We start from the raw sequence: 22,870 nt of genomic DNA on the forward strand, positions 1-22,870 counted from the left end.
TTACTATTACTTCGCTTACTCTATTGTCTTAAAGTTGAAAGTATATTTTATTTGTTTTTATCTTTTAGTATTTAATCCTTCTACATATCATGATTGTTTATTGATTGTATTTCACCATACTTGGTGAGGCTCTCCTTTTTTTTTTTTTTTTTTTTTTTTTTTTTTTTTTTCTGATTTTGCTTTCATTTGGAGAATCAAGTGCTAGTTTGGGCCTTACTGCACCTTTATTTTGTTTTTACTTTTTTCATAGGTTGACATCATCCAGAGCAGTTAAGAATATTAAAGGAGATTCAGGCATGCAAGCCTTTCTCTTTTACTTCAATTATTGCATTGTCTCCTACATATAAATTTGACTATTAACAACGGTCCATCACTTTATTCCATAATCAGAGAGATAAGATTTACTCATTAAAAAGTTCTTAAAACTTATACAATGTGAAATAAGTACTATAAAGTGCAACTTTATTGGTTCGACTCATTCACTTAGCTAAGTGCCCGGTACTTACTAGTTGGAGCAAGTAATGTTATTCTTGTTCTTCTTATTGTCTGATGCTTTCTCTTTTAAAATTTGGTGAGTTTTTTCTCAAAGAATCCTTGTCTATTTTCCTTGTTTCTTCTTTCTTATATTGCACTAGACTTTGCAAACTTTAATAACACAAAAATTGTATTTTTAAAGCTCCATATGAGAAGCAATATCAATAACTTTTTTGATGTTGCCTCTGTGAATAAAGTTCAATTGTACGAACTACATAAAGGCCTGAACTTATTGCTAAAAGATAACTCGGACAACATTCTTAACCTAATCAATATGTTAAACATCACACACCTTATGATATAGTTTGATTTTAGAATCATAATTTTTCTATAAGAGTCGAACTTGATTATATAAATGCCTATGTGATATCAATAAGGTGTTGTTTGCACTTAGAATGAGGTAAACGAGCGTAGAGTTTATGACAATGTCCGAAATAGTTGATTTCGTGCATTTTAGTCTTAAGTATCTCATGTGCTAGGTTGTGTCAACCTTCTTTTGGATAATGTAATTCAACGTTGTAACCTTTCAATTTTTCAACATTAACATGTACCATATATTGTGACTTTAGATTTCATTATTATCTCAAATAGTCATTCTTATTGAGGTCAATATATTTTGGTATTTTTAGAAGTAATATCTAGTTACAAGAAATAATTGTGTAGATATGTCTTATAATGGACATGATGTTCCATACTCAAACAAAACAATTCTCATAATAGTTTTACATTTAGTGTAAAATCATAAGGTGACTCAATTCTCAATTATCTCCCGCAACTCAAACACACCTAATACAGATTATTCCTTAATAGGAAGAGTTAACTGAATAAACGCTATAATAAAAAAAATATAAGATAATTTAAATATCAAACTTTCACCGATATATATATATATAAAAAAAAGTATGGACATTTCATCCGTTCTAGGTAGTCCGCTTCTGCCCATTATAATATGTAATTATACAAAAAATCTTTTATCCTCCGAACTACATGTAAATGGTATTAGTTCCTCTTCTCGATTAACCTCAATATTAAGATTTAGTGGCGTAATTCAATTGGGCAGCTTCCTGACTTTCACATTATTTTTTCACCCCTTTTCCTGCTTCATATATAACAAAGTTTTGTTGTTTCGAAAAAAAAAAAGAAAGTTTTGTTAACAAAATAATATAAACGCCCTAAGTTTACTAGTTATTGAGCTCTATGAGAGAGAAATGCTGATTCAAAATAGTAAAGTCTTCTCTTCCTAAAAAAAATTATCACTCTTCTCAACTTCAAAAATCTACTCTTCTGAAAAAAGTTGATGCAACTTCTTTTTAGACTTGTGCAGCTTATTTTTTAACTTCCCATTTCTCATTCATCCATTAGTAGGCATTTGATTATATGATCAATTTTCAAGTTGTCAAACATTAAGTCAACAGAAATTAGCCTTCTAATTAAAATTGTCCTCTAAATCCAAAAAGAATAAAAAAGAAAAGAAAAATAGAAATCTTCTCCATTATCTCCAGACAACGAAGAACACCAGAACAAAATTATCCAAAAGTGGGACTAAATGGCTAATAATACTTTAATGTTCAGATTCCCATGATTAGTAAACCTTTTGTTGAAAATTCCAAATGTTAGCCAAAAACCTAACAAAAAAGAGGACACATATTACACTATCCACCATAGAGTGGAGTATTCAAAATTAACATTATAGGATCAGCAACAATTAGACTCATTTTCCAAATTACAAAGAAAAGTATGAAGTCTTTGTTTCTACTTGCAATTCTTTCTTTGTTTCTTTGTAAAGCATATTCAGCAGAAGTGGGATCAGATGCTATAGAGTCTGTGTTAAGGGGTTTGGATAACAAACGGGTGTCATCTGTAGTGCAAGAATCTGCAGCTAAGGGTGTTTTGCAGAGGTTACTTCCTGCCCATTTGCACTCCTTTGAATTTAAGATTATCTCTAAGGTACTTTACTATTATCTCCCTTGCCTTTTTTCCAGTTTTGGGTCCCTCTCTTTGAATTTAAAGTTTACTCATAAATGCTCAAGATTGTTGAGATAATGTCATTTTTGAGTAACTAGTTGACTTTTTATGGTTATAAGCACACATTTTTGTGTTAACTTTTAGTTGGTGTACTAATAAATTCAAAACCTGCAGCAGAATTTTTTTTGAAATGTTTATTGTAGCACTTGTTAGTACCATCAGAATTGGTAAATGATTCTTACTTTATGATCACTCTGTATATAATGATACAATAGCTCTGTCTTGAATAAGTGTAAGAGCTTGTATTTAAGTGGGCTTTCTGTGAGTCGTCTTAGACTGCTGTAAGTTTGGATCTTTTAATATTTTTGTTACTGGCACATTTTTTTTCTTGCCAAACTGACTTGCTACTTGAGTATTTGCAATTTATATGTGACATTTCATATGTAAATGTAGGATCTTTGTGGTGGAAGAAGCTGCTTTCGTATAACCAATTACAAGAGTTCAAGCAGAAATTCACCTGAGATTTTGTATGTTAACGAATGGTTACAAGGATCTTATTATGTTACTTTTTGATGTGTATCTTTCTATGACTGTAGAAAATTTGTGTTTTCCTTTAAGCAGACAATGACGGTTTGTTCTTCTAATTTACTTCTTCCAGACGCACGTTGTTTAATTAGATTGTTTGGTTTAAGTCCTTGGTTCATGATATTGCCAACTTGCCCCCATACCAGGTGGCTGCTGATTTCTGCAAAGTGTGACTTGTTTTGGGCAAGTTTCTGATGAAGTTCCTAAAGAGATTAGTTTGTTGATATCTAGCACTCTTCGTAATCAGTACGAGCCTTTGAATATGATGTATTATGTCTTAAGGGTTGACAATTGATTGCCGTAGCCTCTTTGGGCATCTGTAGTCCAAATTTTCTTTCAAAGTATAAGACAAGATAATATTTAAAACTTTATTATAATGCAGAGATACAGTTGAACATGTGGCTCAACGTCTAGTTCTGCTTCAATCACTATCTGAAAGAGGCTTAAATTAGGTTATGAATCTATCTTTGATTTGTTTTCTCTTAGGATTCAAGGAACTACAGCTGTTGAAATCACGTCGGGGCTTCACTGGTATTTAAAGTATATGTGTGGAGCTCATATTTCATGGGAAAAGACAGGGGGTGTTCAGTTAGCTTCAGTTCCCATGCCAGGATCACTGCCTCTTGTAGAAGCGAAGGGAGTGACGATCCAACGGCCGGTACCGTGGAACTACTATCAAAATGTTGTCACATCCAGCTGTAAGCATACTCTCATCCCTCCTCTTCCCTCCCCCTCCCCCCACACCCCCGCCCCCACCCAAACCTTTTATGCATAAATCTTTGTCTCATAATAAAGTGCAGTTACAGACGCGCTATCACCGAAATACTGGTAGTAGTTCATCCCCCAATACATAAATGATGGAGAACATAATGCAGTATGTAGTTGATTTTTCAAGTGTGAGCATCTGTCTTCTGATATTCAAAGCCTTACGCCACTGTAATTTCTCTCTGTGTTTTCGCTAGCGAAATTGATGTCTTCTTTTGCCTTTTCTTTCTAGTAACTCTTCCTTGTTCTCTTTAGAACTCATTCCTTTTCTCATCTAATCATAGGACGATGAGACCACATTCATGATGTTCCTCAATCCTCCCTGGCATACTTGTGCATAATTAAAGACACTTATTATTTGTATGTTAATGGTGTGGTGTCTGAGGACTTTCATTTGGATTTCTTATGCAATACCAAGTCTCTCTTAGGAAATTCTCTCTTGTGCTTGATCTTATTAGAAGACGATGTCCTAAGAGCAAAATAGAGAAGAAAAACAGATCTAGTTGACAGTTTGTCATCCTTATCTTTTCTAAGGCTGTAACCAGTCTTACTCTGGTCACGGATCAGGAGATTGAAGTTGTGTCAATCAAGAATGTTAAGTTCATAAAGCAAAGCATTTATAATAAGTGATGGAGCTTTAGTACCTCGCGATTTCAGCCATTTTTGTGAACTGTTCCAGTGTTCCAGTAGGTTTAAGCTGTTCAGATTGAGTTGAGCCTGATTTAAAACCCTTTTACTTGATAGTCTACTCTGTTGAGTGTTGACATTAGGAGAATCACAATTTTTCTATTTATGGATGCTTACTGTTGGTATTTTTTGAGATCCCGCTGGTATAAAAACTTAGCTTATTTCTACTTTTTATAGGTATTTTTGAGATGCTGCTAGTGTAACAGCTTTGCATATTTCTACTTTTCCGTGCAGATTCATATGTTTGGTGGGATTGGCAAAGATGGGAGAAAGAGATTGATTGGATGGCACTTCAAGGAATCAACTTACCTCTAGCGTTTACGGGACAAGAAGCTCTCTGGCAAAAAGTTTTCTTGGTATTCTTATAGCTTTGGATTTTGTGGGTTCAACTAGTTTAATTTTAGGGCCATGGTTGTTGCCATGGCAGTTCCTGCCTGATATTAAATGAGGAAAGTCATAAAAGCTGTTTGACACTTTTTAGCAAGGGCCTGAGTTTTGTGTATGTTTAGGGGGATCAGTTGCGGTAGTACCAATGCTAGAAACCTATCTTTTTGCTAATCCATGCGTTGTTTTCATAGTGCTAATCTCAGCGCTTCTGTCTTGAATCTACTTCTATGAAGTAGGCCAGAACTTGGGCATTGTTTCAGATGAAGTTTGTTGACTAAAATGTTTAGTCTTTGTTCCAAGTGTTTAAGGTTTCATATGCCATCGGGTAAAAGTTTGTTCTCTGAGAAATCAGCATTTCTCTCTGAGATTTACTGAAATACATCCCCTTCATGCTATTAAGTCTTGACTATTTTAGTTGGTGCTAAAAAGCAATGTGCCAACATCTGCTTAGTGGTACCGTCCTAATTCTTTTATGATCACTTTGTCCATATCTTATGTTGCTACAGAAATCATATCTGCTTGATGTTTACCTTGGGGTTCTTAATACTGAGTGTGTAAGAGACAAATACCACTGTGCTTGATTAGATATAGCTCATGACAGTCTGATATTGCTTTATAAGAAGCTTTATTAGATGCTTATAATCACTTTCTGGTTCATGTTTGTTTCTGATCAGGATTATAATATTACTACCCAAGATTTAAATTATTTCTTTGGTGGACCTGCCTTCCTAGCTTGGGCTCGCATGGGAAACCTGCACGCGTGAGTGCCATAATCTGTCCCTTACTTGTAACTTGTCTTTTCTGTTAAGGGCATTTCCAGCCACAGCAAATGCTGGCGAACTGTATAAGTAACAAATATTATCTGGTTCAGGTATCATGTGAGGCCCGGGCATATAATTTGTAAAGATTTTGTGAATTAAATGTCATGCAGCAAATTGTCTTTGAATTTCCGTATATGGCGCTCAAAGTTAAAGGGTGTAAGTACCTGAGAAAGGAGGATATTTCGGGTGTTGAACAGGCCTATTTTAGGCTGTTCCACTACATCTAAGTGAGTTGTGCTTGCCTAATAAGATCTATAATGAATTCTAAATTTACTTGTCATCTGATTGATTCATGCAATCCCTCTTATACGATTAGATGGCCTGCATGTGATAGGCTAGGTTTACCTATAAAAAAATTTCCATCCTATTGCGACCCCTGGTTCTTCATAGATTCTTTTTGCGATGGGATTCATGTTTAACTTAATTTTCTATCAATGTTATAAGAGCTTGAAAAATCGTTTGTGCCTCAATTTTTTGCGAAGCTAAACTGATTCATCTCCATGTTTTTTTAGCTGTCTATTATCCTTTGCCATTGGGTTTGCCATTTTTATGTCGAGGTAAGAAAGACCAGATGCGACATTTTACCCTCTCGAGGATTGTTTATCTTAACACAATCCTCATTTTTCTCAATAGGGTTTGTATTTTTTAAAGATGAAAGTGAAAGCATGGATCCTTATCTGCACTCTTTACTTGTTCATATAGCAGATGTGAGTGACTGCATTCATCCTATTTGTATTATGTTTCTGTTGGGATCTATGCTTCAAATTTTGCTATGAATTGCTCTCTGTATCATATTGTCTGTCATTTTCGGATATTTACACTCCAAAGCTATATTCCACTGCAGATGGGGTGGGCCTTTATCTCAAAACTGGTTAAATATTCAGTTAGCATTGCAGAAGCAGATATTATCTCGGATGCAAGAGTTAGGCATGACCCCAGGTATGACATTATTTTTGGTTTCAAAGGAATCTTTCAGCTATTTTGTCTTTCTTCTTTATGTCCGATTACTGATTGGCAGACCATGGCTTCTCTTTTTGATGACAAGACCATGGCTTCTAGTAGCCTGGTGTGCTAATTAAGCTAAAGGTGTTTCTGTTCTTTACTTCTTCAATACACAATATGATTGCTTACATTAATTTGCTTGTCTCTTTTTCTTTTCCCCTCTAATGGCTGCTAGTGCTTCCATCATTCTCTGGAAATGTTCCAGCGGCACTAAAAAAGATATTCCCGTCTGCAAATATTACGAGACTTGGAGACTGGTATGTCAATTTGAAGTGTGCGGTATCACTGACTTCAATTCCAGTTTATTGTCTCCTTTAAATGTTTCTGTTCCTTCCCTTCCTCTTAGATCGTATTTATTAGAAGTGCTTATATACTGTCTCACATATGATTTAGCATAGTTGGGTAATATTCTTCACCTCCACCGAATTCATGTTAAGACTCTCTATGCCGCCATAGCATGTGAGATGAGGTGTGGTGATCCTCCTTTATGCCTTAATTGCCTGCCTCCTTTTGATTTTGAGAAGGCATAGGAAACATCACTTCTATTGCTACACTCTGCTGAATATTTCTCATTCTTTAACATTTTCACTGAGCCTCTGTATAGTTTGGAGATGGAAACTGACATTGCGCATTGGGGAGACATGTTTTCCTTCCCTCCTACTTTTGACTAATAAAAGTTTTCGTCTGAAAAAATAGAGGACGTCAAATAGGAATAAATCCTTGGGCAGATAGAGCACTACTCTTAACTCTCTGTCTGGATATAGATGGCCACATTTCCATCTTGCCGGTCCTTCTCATAACATTCTTTCCCGTCGCTTCACTCTCCATGCAAAGTTATAGAACTTTTATTCAACATTTTTCTAAACAAAGTCCGGTTTATGTGATGTTCACTAGATGATAAGCTTATGACAGCTAGTGAGATGCTCCCTTTAGTTTGTTTCCTCTGCCTTCTAAATTTATGACCAACTTCTCTTCTATAATCTAAAAATGAGCAAGAGTTTTCCAATTTTAAATTTGTATAGAACAATCTACAAATTCCGATGAACCTTTTTTTTGTGTTGAAGAAGTAGGAGTATTTCAAGGACTCACTTTATGTTACAGGTGATAATGAGCCTTCTATTTTTGAAAGTAAAAGTTCTATCCCTGGTAATTTTAATTTCCATGTATCTGAAGTGCTCCCTAAAAACTAAAAAGTACATCTAACTTGGCTGAAAAACATTTATTGTCAGATACTTGGAAGATTTGCTTTTTTAATCTGATGGAGTTTATACTTTTCTTAGGAACACCGTTAGTGGTGACCGTCGATGGTGTTGTACTTTTCTCCTTGCTCCTTCCGATCCCTTATTTATCGAAATTGGAGAGGCATTTATCCGGAAGCAGATTGAGGGTGAGTTATACTTCTGCTTTCAGTTAAAATGATTTCAGGATTCTTCTTTAATGAACTGAACAGCGACAAAAGTTGTTTGGTCTTGAAAAATGTAAAGGATTCTAGACTTTTGGGAAACTTCCTAACCTCTTTTATTCTTGTTCTATTGCTTTATCTTTTTCCGTTTTGAACATAGAACGTTGAGGAGCCAAAGCTTTTTAGCACATTACACTTATCTGTTTGTAATTCTATGTTAACTGAACTAAAGGAAAGAAAAAGAATACCAAGGAATTACATGCCACTACACTTCACTGGGGAAACCAATGAGTTCCTCACAGCATGGTTGCTAATTATTGCTATCTGGTAGTGTGTGAATATCGTAAATATAGTCCTGTCACTTGACTCCCCAAAAGAAAAGTAAGCTCAGAATACTATTCTGCTCCACTTGGGGCCTCCTTCCACAAAGAGAGAAAAAATAAGAAAAAAATATCTGTGGTTTAATTCCAACCCCTCAACTAGTATGACTTTCAACAACTAATTCTTCTCTCTTTCTATCTGTCTGTTTGTCTCTCTTCAGTGCCTATATTTTAGTCCACCTTCAGTATAAGGTGCTGTAATGGATCAAAAATTCCTGTTTGACCTCAATTCCTGCTGAGGAAGAAGGCAAAGCACATGTGTAGTAGATCTAGTTTTATTGTGAGGCTCATATTTACGGGGGATAGGGTGTGATGCAAATACCCAATTTTAGTGATGTAGCCATGTTGTTGGTTATAGTTCATGAATCATTGTATATATTGTTTGTTTGGCAAGTTGATGCAGGGTATACTTCCTGGCCTTTTCTTTGATAAAAGCATAGTCAATGTTTTGCGGCCTATAATTGGATATTTGCTGTCATTTGATCTTAACTTAAGGGCAAGTTCTACAAAATGGTGGTTAGACCGATTATGTTGTATGGGGCGGAGTGTTGGCCAGTTAAGATCTCTCATGTTCAAAAGATGAAAGTTGCCGAGATGAGAATGTTGATATGGATGTGTGGGCACACCAGGAGTGACGGGATTAGGAATGAGGCTATTCGGGACAAGGTGGGAGTGGCCTCGGTGGAAGGCAAGATGCGGGAAGCGAGACTCAGATGGTTTGGGCATGTGAAGAGGAGAGGTACGGATGCCCCAGTGCGGAGGTGTGAGAGGTTGGCCATGGATGGTTTCAGAAGAGGTAGGGGTAGGCCGAAGAAATATTGGGGAGAGGTGATTAGACAGGACATGGCGCAGTTACAGCTTAGCGAGGACATGACCTTAGATAGGAGGGTTTGGAGGGCCCACATTAGGGTAGAAGGCTAGTAGATAGTCTCGTTATCCTTCCTTATTAGTAGGCGCATTATCGCAGTAGAATTTCTTGTGCCCTGATTTCTGCTATTATCTGTTATTTCCTGTACTTTGATTATTCTATCTTATCTGTGTCGCTTTCGTTATTTGCATTTCCATATCGCTTTGAATTTCTTAGCCTATCTGACCTCTTTTTATGCTTTTCATTGAGCCGAGGTCTTTCGAAAACAGCCGTCCTACCTTGGTAGGAGTAAGGTCTGCGTACACTCTACCCTCCCCAGACCCCATGTTGTGGGATTTCACTGGGTTGTTGTTGTTGTTGATGTTAACTAACTCCTTTGTGATTCATCTTCTGTATGTTCACTGCAGAATATGGAGACATCACCAATATTTACAACTGGTATTCCATCTTCCGTCAAACTACTTCATCTGGCCTATTTATATTGAATTTGCAAGCAGTTTCAAGCTTTTTCACTTTGATCTATTCTATCAAATCATTTTTTCACTTTGATCTGGTTTACAGATTCGTGTTGCATTTTATTTGGTTTCAGTTCTTGGGTTATATAGAGGCTTAAGCAGGGTGACAAATTGTTTCTCTTTTGGGCTCTAATAATATACTTTGTATGTTTTAGGGCTTCTTACTTTTTAAGCCTGAAAAAGTTGATTTTATTGTTTGTATCTTTTGCATAGTGTCGCCTCTGCCTGACAGTGACTATTGATTGAACTGAAATTCTGGTAATGTGATTAGTAGAGATATGGTGCTATAACTTAAAGATTTATTGCTAATAATATTTTTTTTTTATAACTTAACGACAATGATCCTACTTGTTTTTTATATCCTTAAATGTTCAATAATCACCTTTTGGCTTTTGTAGCCTGAAAGTACTAGTACTACTCTTCCCCTTTTTCTTGAAGCATAATCTCTCCTCCTAGATGATCCATATAAGAATGGGAGAGTCACAACTCTTTTTTATCAGAACATTTAAGGGTGGAACTTGTAACAGGGTCTTGCAAAATAAGTGAAGAACTTCTTGGTCTTGACATTAACTGCCCAGCTTAGGGATCTCATCTGGCTGTTTAGGGCATCAACTTTATAATTCTTTTAACTTCCACTCAAGGCTTATTCTTAGTGCCTAGAATAGGAAAATAAAAAATTTCACTTGAATTTTTGGTTTATGATTCGAAATCTGATAAGTGGCATGTTTATGCAGTGATACTTTTAACGAGAACACTCCACCTACTGATGATCCAACATATATTTCATCTCTCGGATCTGCTGTGTACAAAGCAATGTCCAAAGCAAATAACAATGCAGTGTGGTTGATGCAAGTATACTTCTTACTCTTACTTGGCTACTGATTTATTTAATGATAGCATTATTTGAGCTCTATTGTGATCTGTTGTAAATTTTGGCATCATAAAACAAGCAGTATAGAAATATTGTTTGGAAGTTAAAAACATAAGAAATGTGAGCTCAATTCCACTGTTTTTATTTTATAAGAGAAATATGGTAAAAGCTTCAGTAAAAGGTAGATAAACAGCCAGGCCATTACTCTGTCAGTAAGAAGAAAAAATCAGATTTAAAGAGATGGGGATTTAAGGGGGGGAAGGGGTGGGGTGGGGAATAGAACCGGGAAGATAAGCCAAGGCTACTATATGCTTGAGTTTCGTAACCTAAACTTTTTACATTGATTCAAACAGATACAGAAAAAACCGTTTAAGTTGTCAAATAAAAGAACCCCTCATGAAGCAACTCGTCTGAAAAGAAAAACATCTAGTCGATTTCATCCACTTTCTGGTTTTCCAAATGGTCCTTCTATATGCCTTTAACAAGAAGATGGAAAACCTGTGAAGCCACAGATGTGCTTCAAGTTAAAGATTCCTACAGCTTGCGGGAATATCATCCCTTATCTTTGAGTATCTAGGGAAACAGCTGGCCTGGCACCTTTCACTATGATTAAAAGTTGTGCACTTCTGAGGTTTGGGATTGGGAAAATTCCTTCTTTGATAAAGTACTATGAAGACAGAAGAAAAGAAGATATTTTCAGAATGATTGCTTGGTTATTTCCGTAAGGCATTGGAATTAAATAGCGTTTACAAGTAATCCAGAAAAGAAAAACATGTCTTCACATCCCTGCAGATCTCCTAATTACACATTACAAGGGTTTGAGATGAATATGCAAACAACATACATCGAATGATAGGAAATCGTGAGCCACCTGAGCTGATGGTAGATGTTCTTTTAACCAGCTATGCATACTATAGCAATATGCATCTTCTTGGTGCTTCAGTTACCGTTAGTGTACCTTTACCTTTTCTCAAAAAATAATTATAGGGATTTGGGAATATCTCCATATATACAAGGTATGAACTTCTGCAGGTTTATGGGTTTTTAATGCTTCCCCTCAAGTTCCTCTTCCCTCTCCTTAAGTTAAGAAAAAAAGAATGCTGCTTGATTGAACGAACATTGGTTGAACCTTTCTAACTGACTACATATCACATATTACTAGTTTGCCGCAAATATAATCAATTCTACAGCTTCGGAGTGGTTTCTTAAAATTATTTTCTAATTGATCATTTGAGTTGACAAAAATCGTAGCAATGCATCTCAATTCAATTGATTGTAAAATGAAGTGATACCTATTTCTATGTGCTTTTATGAAACACATGATTGTTAGAGATCAGATTCATTGTTTAATCTCCTTCACACCATAACTCTTGAAAAGGTTGCTTTAGCCATATAAGTGCTCATGTAGCTATAGCCATTGCTCAAGACATAAAGAAAATATGTTTTTACATCCCTACTGATCTCCTAAATCATAAGATACAGGGATCCTAGATCATTTCCATATATACAATGTATCGATCCTTGTCATATTCATAGATTCTTTACACTACCCCTCAATTGAGCAAACATGCCATTTACTCCTAGCTTGCCACAAAATAAAATTAATCATGCAGCATGAGAGTGGTTCATACGAATGCTTGCTAGCTAATTATTTGAGTTGACAAAACTCGTTGTAATTCTTTGTCGTTCTGAAGCGTCAACAACAAAGTGCTGGCACATGCGATGTACATACGCGTCTTCCCGGAAACTGAACTTCGTTTGTTGAGGTAACTAGCGGCTGTACTTCCTACCTGAGCAGGAGGTGATGTTTGGATATGGGCTAGAAGTGGAAAATGGGTTGCATCTACCCTTCTTTGCAAACCTTTCTGACTCTGCTTTGAATCGGGGTGCATCTACCCTTCTTTGCAAACCTTTCCTACTCTGATTTGAATTTCTTAAAGTTGGAAAAAGGGTTTGAAGAACGGACTGACGGTGACACCTTGACTTTGAATATAAAAGTGAGATGAGAAGAAAAGATTTGAGAATGAATTGTTTGATTGTTCACTAAACCATTGGGATTTAATTAGTATTTACACGTAATCTAGAAAGGAAAAATGCCAAATTACATACCCTAGAAATCCTTATAATTATAGGGATTTAAGATACTTTAACATTTACAAGGTGTGGATCCTTGCTACTTTAACCAATTCAAGACTGTACCTTTTTATGGTTTATTTCATGAATTTTCTCAAGGAATTTCTGGGATTTAAGTGCCATTGACTGTATTTACCTTATCAAGTAAAAAAGTGCCACTGACAGCTGGGACTGAATTCTCAATCTAGTTAGTGCTGAGACGGGATCATTTTTATGGAAAACTTTGTTTTTGTTGGAAAGCAAAGAAAGCTAATTGGTTTGTCATACTTCGAAGATTTTAACTGAAATTGTCCTGAGTTTAAGGTTGATCGAGTGCTCACTGGTTCATTGTGTTATTACATCTACAATATACCATTATGGATGTGAATCTTGGATCCTAGTGACTTAGAGTGAAAGTTAAATCTGTAACAGGAGCTTTCTTTCATCAGTTTTTAGCAATCCACAGATGAATTAGTATGTCATTAGGTTTGGATCTTGTGGTGAATGAGAGTTCTTTTGTCATTGAATCCATTTACCTGGCATTGGTATTTGTATAAAGATTTGCCTTTAGAAAATTTTTTCTTGTGATTGACCTCTTTGCTCTAGTCTACATTAAAAATTAGCTTTGTGTTTCTAGATTGCTGCATGAAGTCATGAACAAACTTCTATTTGATTGGAAATATGCAGGGCTGGCTATTTTATTCTGACTCCAAATACTGGAAGCCACCACAGATGGAGGTACAGTTCTGTAAAGAAAGTAATCTTATTTCCTTATATGAATGACATGGTCAGACCGCTATATCATTTTGAACTTTCAGTTAGTATAGCCATTTATTGCTTCATAATTTGTTATGAGTTGTTTTACACTATTTTTAGAATGTTAGAACTGTCAAATTCTTAAGTTATTTTTTGATCGGTAAATTGTTAAGTTATATAATGTCTCGCGTTTCATATGTATTGAATTGGACACTTATTAATAAGTTTGTCTTGTATTCAGATTATCCAGTCATCAATACATCATTTCTCTTCTCTTATTTTCTCATATGGTATCAGTATCTATGGGTTTGGTTGAGACCCAAGTAACTTCTGGTCTTGGGCTTACTGGGTAGTAATCTTTTGTCGTCTGCACGGGCAAAGTCTTTCTTTCTTTTCATAATTTTTTAATACTCTTTTCATAGTTTACCTATTCTTATTTGTTTCTGGCGATTGTTCCTTATTTGTTTCTGGCGATTGTTCCGGAGGCACTACTCCTTATTTCTGGTGATCACTCCCTATTTGGGGGGATCATTTTGGGGGCATCACACCTATTTTCTGTGACTGCTTTAGTGGCATTGTGCCTCTTCTATGGTAATTGTTTTGCGGTTTTCCGATGGTTGTTTCAGCGTCACTGCACCACTTTCCGGTGATCATGAGTATTTTATGTGACCATTCTGGTGGCACCACACCTCTTTGAGTCTTTTCTTTGGTTGCCAATTGAGGTCACACTGCTTTTTGCGCGTACTACTCTGGTCACTTTCCTATGTACTTTTCCTTCGTGTTTCAGCGATCAAAACTTCTCCATCAAGATTCCTTCGACCATAACTTTTATGGCGACTTTCTTGCAAAATTTTCTGATAGTTGTCCTGGCATACTATTATTTGATTATTTTACTTTTCTATGTTAACAAATAAGTAGACTCACGTTGATCTTCCCACATTTCAGTTTGAAGGTGCTTGTTAGAGTTTAAATGTTAGTGTTAAAATGTTAAATTAAGTTTTTAAGTTGCATATTGTCCCACATAGGACAGTGTTTTGACACGTATATAAGTGTCTTGTTTTCGCCATGCTATGAAGTTATCAATATGTTTCTTCTCTTATTTTTTCACAACTTACAACTCAGAAAGGGTTACTAAATGTATCATGCTATTTCACTGTCCAAATTCCCTTTTTTTGCTTCTGATTCTGCCACTGCTTATATACATATATCCACTTAAGCGCTAAGGGAGATTAACCAGGAGAAAATTAGAAAAATAATCTCTGATTTGAAGTACATGTGAGTATGTGGTTCTTACATTTCTTTATCTCTACTTTTTAGTTATGTGATAGTGTCATTTATGAAAGAAAAGTAATTTGATAGTATCATGCTCTTGATGTCGGTAATTACAAAAATAGACTTTTTGAATACAGTGTACTTGGATTGTACTAAATGACACTTCCTGAACATCTAAAGGGATTGACAGTTTTTTTTTGTCATATACGTGGTGACTACTTACCTCTTTCACATTACCTATGTGCTGGAGGGGAGAAAGCATAGTCCTAGGCAAACATTAGCAAACATTCCCTTGTTATAGAAACTATTACAATTGTAATATATATGTTGTAAAAGATTTTAAGCATCCACAAATAAATCCCACGCCACTTGCTCTGGTTAATGGAAAAGGAATGAGAAGACTTAGCTATCTAACCTAGCTTGCATTTTGCGACCGGAAGGCACTGATTTTTCTGAAGCCAAAATACTCAGTTTAGAGGGCAATATGATCTCCTTATTCCTTCCATATTTGTAAAGTCAATCTTTTAGCAACAAAAAGGACAAAAAAAAACATCGTACACCTGACAAGAGCATATTTCTCCATCAGAGTTTTATATTTCGCACAGACTGTTGTTCTTACTTAATTTTAACTTTTTTGCTTCCAAATAGGCACTTTTACATTCTGTTCCACGTGGGAAGATGATAGTTCTTGATCTATTTGCTGATGTCAAACCAGTATGGAAATCATCTTCTCAATTCTATGGCACTCCTTATATCTGGTAATCAGAGGGCTCTATGTAGAAACAACTGTGTATAATTTGGTTTCTGAATATGTTATTTCACCTATTATGAAGCTTGAATATGAACCAATTCTTTTTCCAATGTTACCGTAACAAAACATAGGTGTATGCTGCACAACTTTGGAGGCAACATCGAAATGTATGGAGTGTTAGATGCAGTGGCTTCTGGTCCTATTGACGCCCGCACAAGTGAGAACTCAACAATGGTAAAATCTCTATCATTTTATGAAAATTATTTTATTCTTTGTTTTCTTCCTAAAGTTATTATTCAGAATTTCAAACTTTTTATGACTCTATCCTCTTGCACAGTTGCACTACTATGATGTAATTGAGTTTTTAATTTGTTTCCTTGAATTTTTCCAATGTCCATTACTATTTACTTTGCTTGCTGGATTCTCTTTGGCAGGTTGGTGTTGGAATGTGCATGGAAGGAATAGAACACAATCCAGTTGTCTATGAGCTGATGCCCGAAATGGCATTTAGAGGGGCTAATTTTCAACTTCAGGTAACAACCTTGTGTCAATTAGAAATCATGGTAATTATCACCACAGAATTTTTTTGCTCATTTCACTGTAAGGGCCTTTTCAATTCAATCCCCCTTCCTATCTTGAACTATATGGTTCCTAGCTCGTTATACAACGAATTTGTTGCATAAGGCTATACTTTTGACTTTAGTATACAAAACTGTAAAACCTATAGAAGTGAATCAACTTTCAGCCAAGAATTCTTAGATGTTTGTTCTTTGCTGTATTCTTTTGCAATTTCTCTGATCTTTTGAAATTTTACTATAAAATAGCTCGAACCTTGTAAAAATATGTTGATTTGGATCAAAGGTGATTTTTGATCTTAAACTATTTGCTATAGACAAAAGCAGTATTGGTGCCTTGTGGATGACGTTTGAACTGATTGGCCTCTATTGTGTTCATATCGATCTTTATCAAAAAGCTCATGTTTGTGCACTTCTTTTTCCTATACGAATGCAGGAAGGGGAATTACTGAGCTTAATTATCTTTGATGATTTCTTCCGACCTTTAGACATATTTTATCGAATCTCTCTCTATATAAAGCTGATAACATTGCATGTTGAGGAGTGTGATATGATTCAGTAGTTGTTTACTGTTTTACTGAAATATGATTTATGCTACTGCAATTTCCTTGATACTTGTTTTTTTTTTTTTTTTTGAAACAGGTAACATTTTCCTTGATACTTGTTTTACTCAATATTAATCAATCTAAGATTGGGCTAGCTCTATAAGTAACCAAAGCTTCCTAATGTTTTTTTTAATCTGATGAGGGTGCAGTTTTATGATTGATTCTTGAATACACTCTCAACATACCATTTAATATATTATTATGCTGTCTAAATGGGGAAATTGGAGGCATATAGATCATTAGAATTATGTCTGTGCTTATGATATTGTTTGTTATCATTGGTGTCAACTTCAAACAGATGCCTGAGTTGTGCTGAATAGTGTGTATTAAAGCGTGTTGCCATTTCTTATCTCAATTTTTTCCAATATGGTAAACCCTACCCTGAATTTTAATGTGTCACCATTTCGTTTCTCGAATTTTGCCCAATACAGTAAATCCTACCCCCCAAACCCCCTACCCAGGAGTCAATAGTGGCCCTTTCACTTTGTTCCCTTGGTGACTTAACTCCAATACTCTCTTGGGTGGGAGTGGAGTGCTCTTTCCAAAGGAGCTACCTACTTGTCTTCTTTTCTCCCTGATAAAATAAAGAGAGATTTATACTAGTAGTGAAAAGCAAAGAAGGTACAGTGTCTGAACAAAACTTCTCAAGAACGCCTGCTGCGGTGGATTTGTATTTGAAACTCGTATTCACTGGCCTCACCTGTGTTTAAATCTCCTAAACCCAAAATTTATTATTAATGCCGATCCTCACATCAAATTTTATTTGTTTCTGCATAGGGATGGTTGAAATCCTATTCTCGTAGACGTTATGGTAAAGTGAATGATCAAATTGACGCTGCTTGGGAGATCCTTTATCACACAATCTACAACTGCACTGATGGAATAGCTGTAAGTTTTTCATTATTGTCTGTGCTCAAACATTTCTACATCTTGTGATACTAAGGAGAATGGATTGATAATCATTTCTTGTATATCTGGACATATAATATTCTGGAGCTTCCGATGTATTGTATCATATATGCTAGATTAGTGCTGTTATGAAGTCATCAGTCTTAACTAGTATGTGTGTTTAGGTTGAACTGACAACTAGGCAATATATTTCTAGCTACAATTATGATGCAATTAGCTGCTCATTGTGTCTCAGCATCTTATTACTGAAAACTATATGAATATCCAGAACTAATATCTGTCTTCAACTGAAAATGCATATCTTGTACATTGGAAATCCTTCACAAATTTCGCTTGCTTATCGAAGCATGTTCAGTTATTGTAATCTATTCAGGAGAAACGAGGAGAGAAATCCTGTATTAAAGCCATGATCTAAAAGTTCTTCGAAGCACTAAGTATTACATCCCAGTTTTCATGATCAGTCACTACCTATAAAAAAAAACTAATTTTCATGATTTGTCACTGGCATTTGTTTCTTTCCTGACCCTGGCCTCTTCCCTTGTGCAATTTGTAGTTTCACAACACAGACTACATTGTGAAATTCCCTGACTGGGACCCCTCAGGGAAGACGGGAACTGATATCTCGGGGACTGATATTTCCAGTCAGAATGGGATGCAAAAACTTGCAGGGTTCCAGTGGAACAGACGGTTCCTTTTCTCTGAAAAAGGCTCCAGCCTCCCAAAGCCTCACCTATGGTATTCTACAGAGGATGTCATCAAGGCATTAAAGCTATTCCTTGCTGCAGGAAAAGAACTTTCTGGAAGCCTCACGTATAGGTAAAGGTCGATTCTGACTTTCAGAAGTGATGAAAAATGACCTTTAATTCCTTTTCTTGCAGGTACATATAAATTCATTCTAACTCTTAAGAAGAGGGGTCAAAAACTAAAATTTCTTAGAAAATCTATGCATCTGTATGAATAAAGTTGATCCAAATTTGTCAATTTGGAACCCTAAAAAATTGCATTAATGCTTTGTTATGCATAAGAAGACTACTATTGGACGAAGTATAATCCAGATTAGTAGTCATGTTATATTGTGTAGAAAAAAGAGAAAAGTGACTTACCAAAATATGTAGTTCTTTTGTCCCCCCAATCGACATCAGGATACTGCCAAATATAGTAATATCAAATGAACAAAATTAAAACCACTTATGTAATTAGCAACTTCAAAAGTTTCGGAGCACCCTAAAAAAGCCAAGTGTTGTATAATGGTGACATGGTTGCTCCAGGGAAACTGTAATTCTGAGTAGCTACTTCTGAGCAAGAAGCCGCTTAGCCGCTACTCATATAAGTGGCTTCTATGAAAAGTCATGGTGAAGCAGCTTATTAGATGTCCCTTATCTTGTACAGAATCCATGATGCATGCGGGATATTGATTTCATGGGTTCAACTGATGGCTTCAACAGAGCTTTCACAGGCAAGCCGCCTGATATTCTGCATCTGCAGGCTTTGCCCTTTGCCAATATGAGCTTCACCTCTCCCATTGCCCTTCCCCGATGCACTTAAGATTAACCAATATTTCGAACAACGAGTCTATGTGATTTTTAAAAGAAAGCGTCTGAGCTGTTTAGTGGCTTTCTGTTAACAGTTACCTCGTTATTTTAGCAGCTTCTTTTTTTTTTTTTTTTTTTTATGGTAGAATTTTCAAATCGAACCTGCTATTTGGATAATGTCTTCGTTGTTTTTTCCATTCCCTTCAAAAATCAAAAATATTTTCAGCTAAAAGCCAGCTATTGGCGAAGCCACTTTTTTGAGGAGCTGCTTTTCCAAATGATCCTGTATGTTAGTAATTGTTTTTGGTAGAGGTATTCTGTAATAATTTCAAAAGCAGTAATGTTTTAAGGAAACAAAATTCAAATTGCTTATAAAGACAACTTTATCTCTACTTCTGAATCCATTTTCCTTAAAGTATAATGAAGCCCTAATTTTTACCTTAATAGTTGTGACTAAGCTTGTGAGCTCTCAATTGGGAGGAAGAGAGTGCAACCAACGGTGTTTCCTAGTGGTCAATGAGTGAGTTGAGAGACCTATGAGGTCTGAGGTTTAAATCCTAACGAAGGCAAAAAAAGAAACACTTAGCGATTTCTTCCAATCTGCCCAAGCCTTGATGGACAGAATTACCTGTACTTGTGCTGGTGGGAGGTAACAGGTACTCGTGGGAGGTAACAGGTACTCTGTGGAATTAATTGAGGTGCACGCAAGCCGGCTCGAACGCTACAGTTATGAAAATACTGGGAAAAAGGGAGTATAATATCTTAATAAGAAATTATTGGTGATGTACTGTTTCCGTTAACCTTATAATACTCTTGAAGAAACGTAAACGGAAAGTCTAGGATGTTTATATATGCTATTTCAGATAGTGGGTAGTATAAGACTATAAGTCAAGTTCAAAATTCCAGAACTTTTTTTTCTTCTATTTTGATAACGATTCCAGAACCTTTTTTCAAAATCATTTGATGTATTCGTGGGCTTCGCATTGTCTTTCATGCACATGGCATGCACCTTCTGATTAATACGAGCTGCTCGCTATGTTTCATTTTTCATGAAGGATATTGAGTCCCACATCGGCAGTGGGAAGGGAAATTGGACTCCTTATATCACCTCATGAATTAGTTTTTGGGGTTGAGTTAGGCCCAAAGTCCGTTTCTTTATCAAAGGTGTTTGTTGGAATGGAGTTTAAGTAAGAGAGACTTTTAACATATAACATAAATACAAGATAACAAAAGTACCGTGTTAGTATCTTGCAGTCTTCAATATGCCATGTTATAATTCCTATGAGAGCATGTTATTAATACAAAACGAAAATGTTAAGAATAATGAACTTCCAAATACAGAATGGTGTTGAACTTGTTGGAGCTAACAAAAAGAGTATCATATAAAATGCAATAGAGAGAGTAGTTATTATAAAAAAAACTCAAAATCCTGAATCCTGTAATTAAAAAGAAAATTAGAAAATTTTCATTATTTTAAATAAGAAAATTCAAAATCCTGTAACTAAAAAGAAAGGCATTGGGAGGACACTCAATAGAAATTAAATGACAACATGTAAAATCTTGAACTCTGAAATTCTAGCCATTTTGAATTTCATTGGAGGAGCTGAATATGTATTATTTTTCTCATGTGCACAATGAAAATGATCATAAATATGAGAACTGCCTCTAATTGTGTATTTGCTTTCAACAGATACGATTTGGTGGATTTAACCAGACAATCACTTTCCAAGCTTGCAAACCAGGTTTACTTGGATGCAATATCTGCTTTCCGCCATGAGGATGCTAAAGCATTGAGTCTGCATAGTCAGAAATTCCTTCAACTTATCAAGGACATTGACATACTTCTAGCAACTGATGATAATTTTCTACTTGGAACGTGGCTGGAGAGTGCCAAAATCTTGGCTATGAATTCTGATGAAATGAAGCAGGTGAGAACAGCTAAATGAAGATATCTCATATCTTCTGCCAATTTGAGTAACTTGATTTAACAGGAAAAGGAAAATGAGAGTGAAATTTCTCAAGTTATATTAAATTTAGTAGTGATTAAAATGTACCTTGCCTTGTAGAATGATAGAAAAACAGAAGAATCAACGAAGTGAAAGTAATAATTCTATTGGCTTTTGCTCCATTTGCTGGCCATAGACTTTGTGGGTGTGTTTGGTACGAAGGAAAATGTAGACTTTGTGGGTGTGTTTGGTACGAAGGAAAATGTTTTTTCGGAAAACAAGTGGGTTTCTTACTTATTTTCTAGTGTTTGGTAAGTAAGCAAAAAGATATTGTCCGAAAAGCATTTATATGTAATTTAGCAAAACACCATGTGGGTGTGATGGGGTGAGGAGTGGGGGTTCGAGGGTGGCGGGGGGTGGGATGGTCAAGCGGTGGTGATTGAGGGTGTTGGGTGGGTGGAGAGGAGACAATGAACTTGGAATGTCACTTATTGAACTTGTTTTCCCTACTTCAATTAGGAAGTCATTTTCCTCATTTTTAAGGAACTTGTTTTCTAGAGAAAAATGTTTGCCAAATCATTTTGACCAACCAAACATGGGAAAATCTCCATACCAAACACACCCTGTATGTGATCTAGTTTTCCTAATTTGGGACTTCTATGGTGAAGCCCAGACAATGACTCTTGACATTAAATTTTCCCCTCATTGACTAACATCACACTCTTTTATCAGAATCCTACGAGTTGCCTCCTTCAATTGGACCAACCCCATCACCCAACCCATGGAAAAGCTTGCTCAGAAAAACACCCTTCCATAACCACTAGAGGCCCCACTTTTCAGGGATGCATTTTCCAGCTTACGGAAATGGCATGGATGTAGGAAATTTGCAACATAAGGACATCCTTCTTCCAGTAAAAGAAATCATTTTTTTTTTTTAACTGACCTCAAGCTTCAAACAAAATTTCCATATTTGATGAGGTTCTGTCTACTGAATCATTGACATTAATAACGTAACGGGTTCGTCATGACTCATGTCTACTAATCCTTCGGTTATTTTCTTTTTAGTATGAGTGGAATGCAAGGACACAAATAACTATGTGGTATGACAACACAAAGTACAATCAAAGTCACCTTCATGATTATGGTAAGCTCTATTTCTATCAGATAATTCGGCTTCTTTATTTTCACTTTATATCATAAATATTGTTAAGGATTTTGATATTTTACTTGTCTTCACTTAGCAAACAAGTTTTGGAGTGGCTTATTAGGAGCATATTATCTGCCACGAGCATCGATGTATTTCAAGCTCCTGTCTAAAAGCTTGGAAGAAAAAGTGGACTTCAACTTGTTGGAATGGAGAAAAGAGTGGATTGCATATTCAAATAAGTGGCAAGAAAGTACAGAACTTTACCCTGTGAAGGCTCAAGGAGTCGCCCTTGCTTTTGCTACTGCTCTATTTGAGAAATATTTCAGTTGAGACAAGATTATTCATTTCCACAATCGAACATGAACAGAAATGGAAACTTTTCCATGATTGTACAATAATAACTCTGGTTCTATTTCTGTTCTCTCTCTCTCTCTCTCTCTCTCTCTCTCAGGTGGATGATATATTTCATAGAAAGGGGTATTG

At 35.8% G+C, this 22,870-nt stretch overlaps 1 protein-coding gene across 3 annotated transcripts; it reads left to right on the forward strand.

The window, feature by feature from the left end:
* The first annotated feature begins 1,734 nt into the window (after nt 1–1,734).
* LOC132644753 (alpha-N-acetylglucosaminidase) lies at nt 1,735–22,803 on the forward strand. 3 transcript variants are annotated; one of them, XM_060361359.1, is made up of 19 exons: nt 1,737–2,481; nt 2,953–3,026; nt 3,571–3,782; nt 4,771–4,892; nt 5,598–5,683; nt 6,589–6,683; nt 6,922–7,003; nt 8,027–8,133; nt 9,804–9,834; nt 10,646–10,763; nt 13,582–13,632; nt 15,571–15,680; nt 15,805–15,907; nt 16,108–16,206; nt 17,631–17,741; nt 18,316–18,578; nt 20,985–21,222; nt 22,306–22,384; nt 22,482–22,803. In XM_060361359.1, the coding sequence occupies exons 1-19, from the start codon at nt 2,272–2,274 to the stop codon at nt 22,715–22,717; spliced, it is 2,427 nt and encodes an 808-aa protein (XP_060217342.1). In that variant the 5' UTR covers nt 1,737–2,271; the 3' UTR covers nt 22,718–22,803. The 3 variants fall into 3 exon arrangements, with proteins under 3 accessions (XP_060217343.1, XP_060217342.1, XP_060217344.1); XM_060361361.1 differs by lacking the exon at nt 2,953–3,026 and having other exon boundaries at nt 2,343–2,481; XM_060361360.1 differs by lacking the exons at nt 5,598–5,683; nt 6,922–7,003 and having other exon boundaries at nt 1,735–2,481.
* The last annotated feature ends 67 nt before the right edge of the window (nt 22,804–22,870 follow it).

Source organism: Lycium barbarum, chromosome 6 (genome assembly GCF_019175385.1).
Source record: "Lycium barbarum isolate Lr01 chromosome 6, ASM1917538v2, whole genome shotgun sequence".
NCBI classification, from domain to species: domain Eukaryota; kingdom Viridiplantae; phylum Streptophyta; class Magnoliopsida; order Solanales; family Solanaceae; genus Lycium; species Lycium barbarum.

Excerpts from the sequence above, each read along its gene's own strand:
- LOC132644753 (XM_060361359.1), top strand. The coding sequence starts at position 2,272 with ATGAAGTCTTTGTTTCTACTTGCAATTCTTTCTTTGTTTCTTTGTAAA. Across the intron at positions 13,633-15,570 it reads GGAAGCCACCACAGATGGAG|GCACTTTTACATTCTGTTCC; the intron begins GTACAGTTCTGT and ends GCTTCCAAATAG. Across the intron at positions 21,223-22,305 it reads ATTCTGATGAAATGAAGCAG|TATGAGTGGAATGCAAGGAC; the intron begins GTGAGAACAGCT and ends TTTTCTTTTTAG.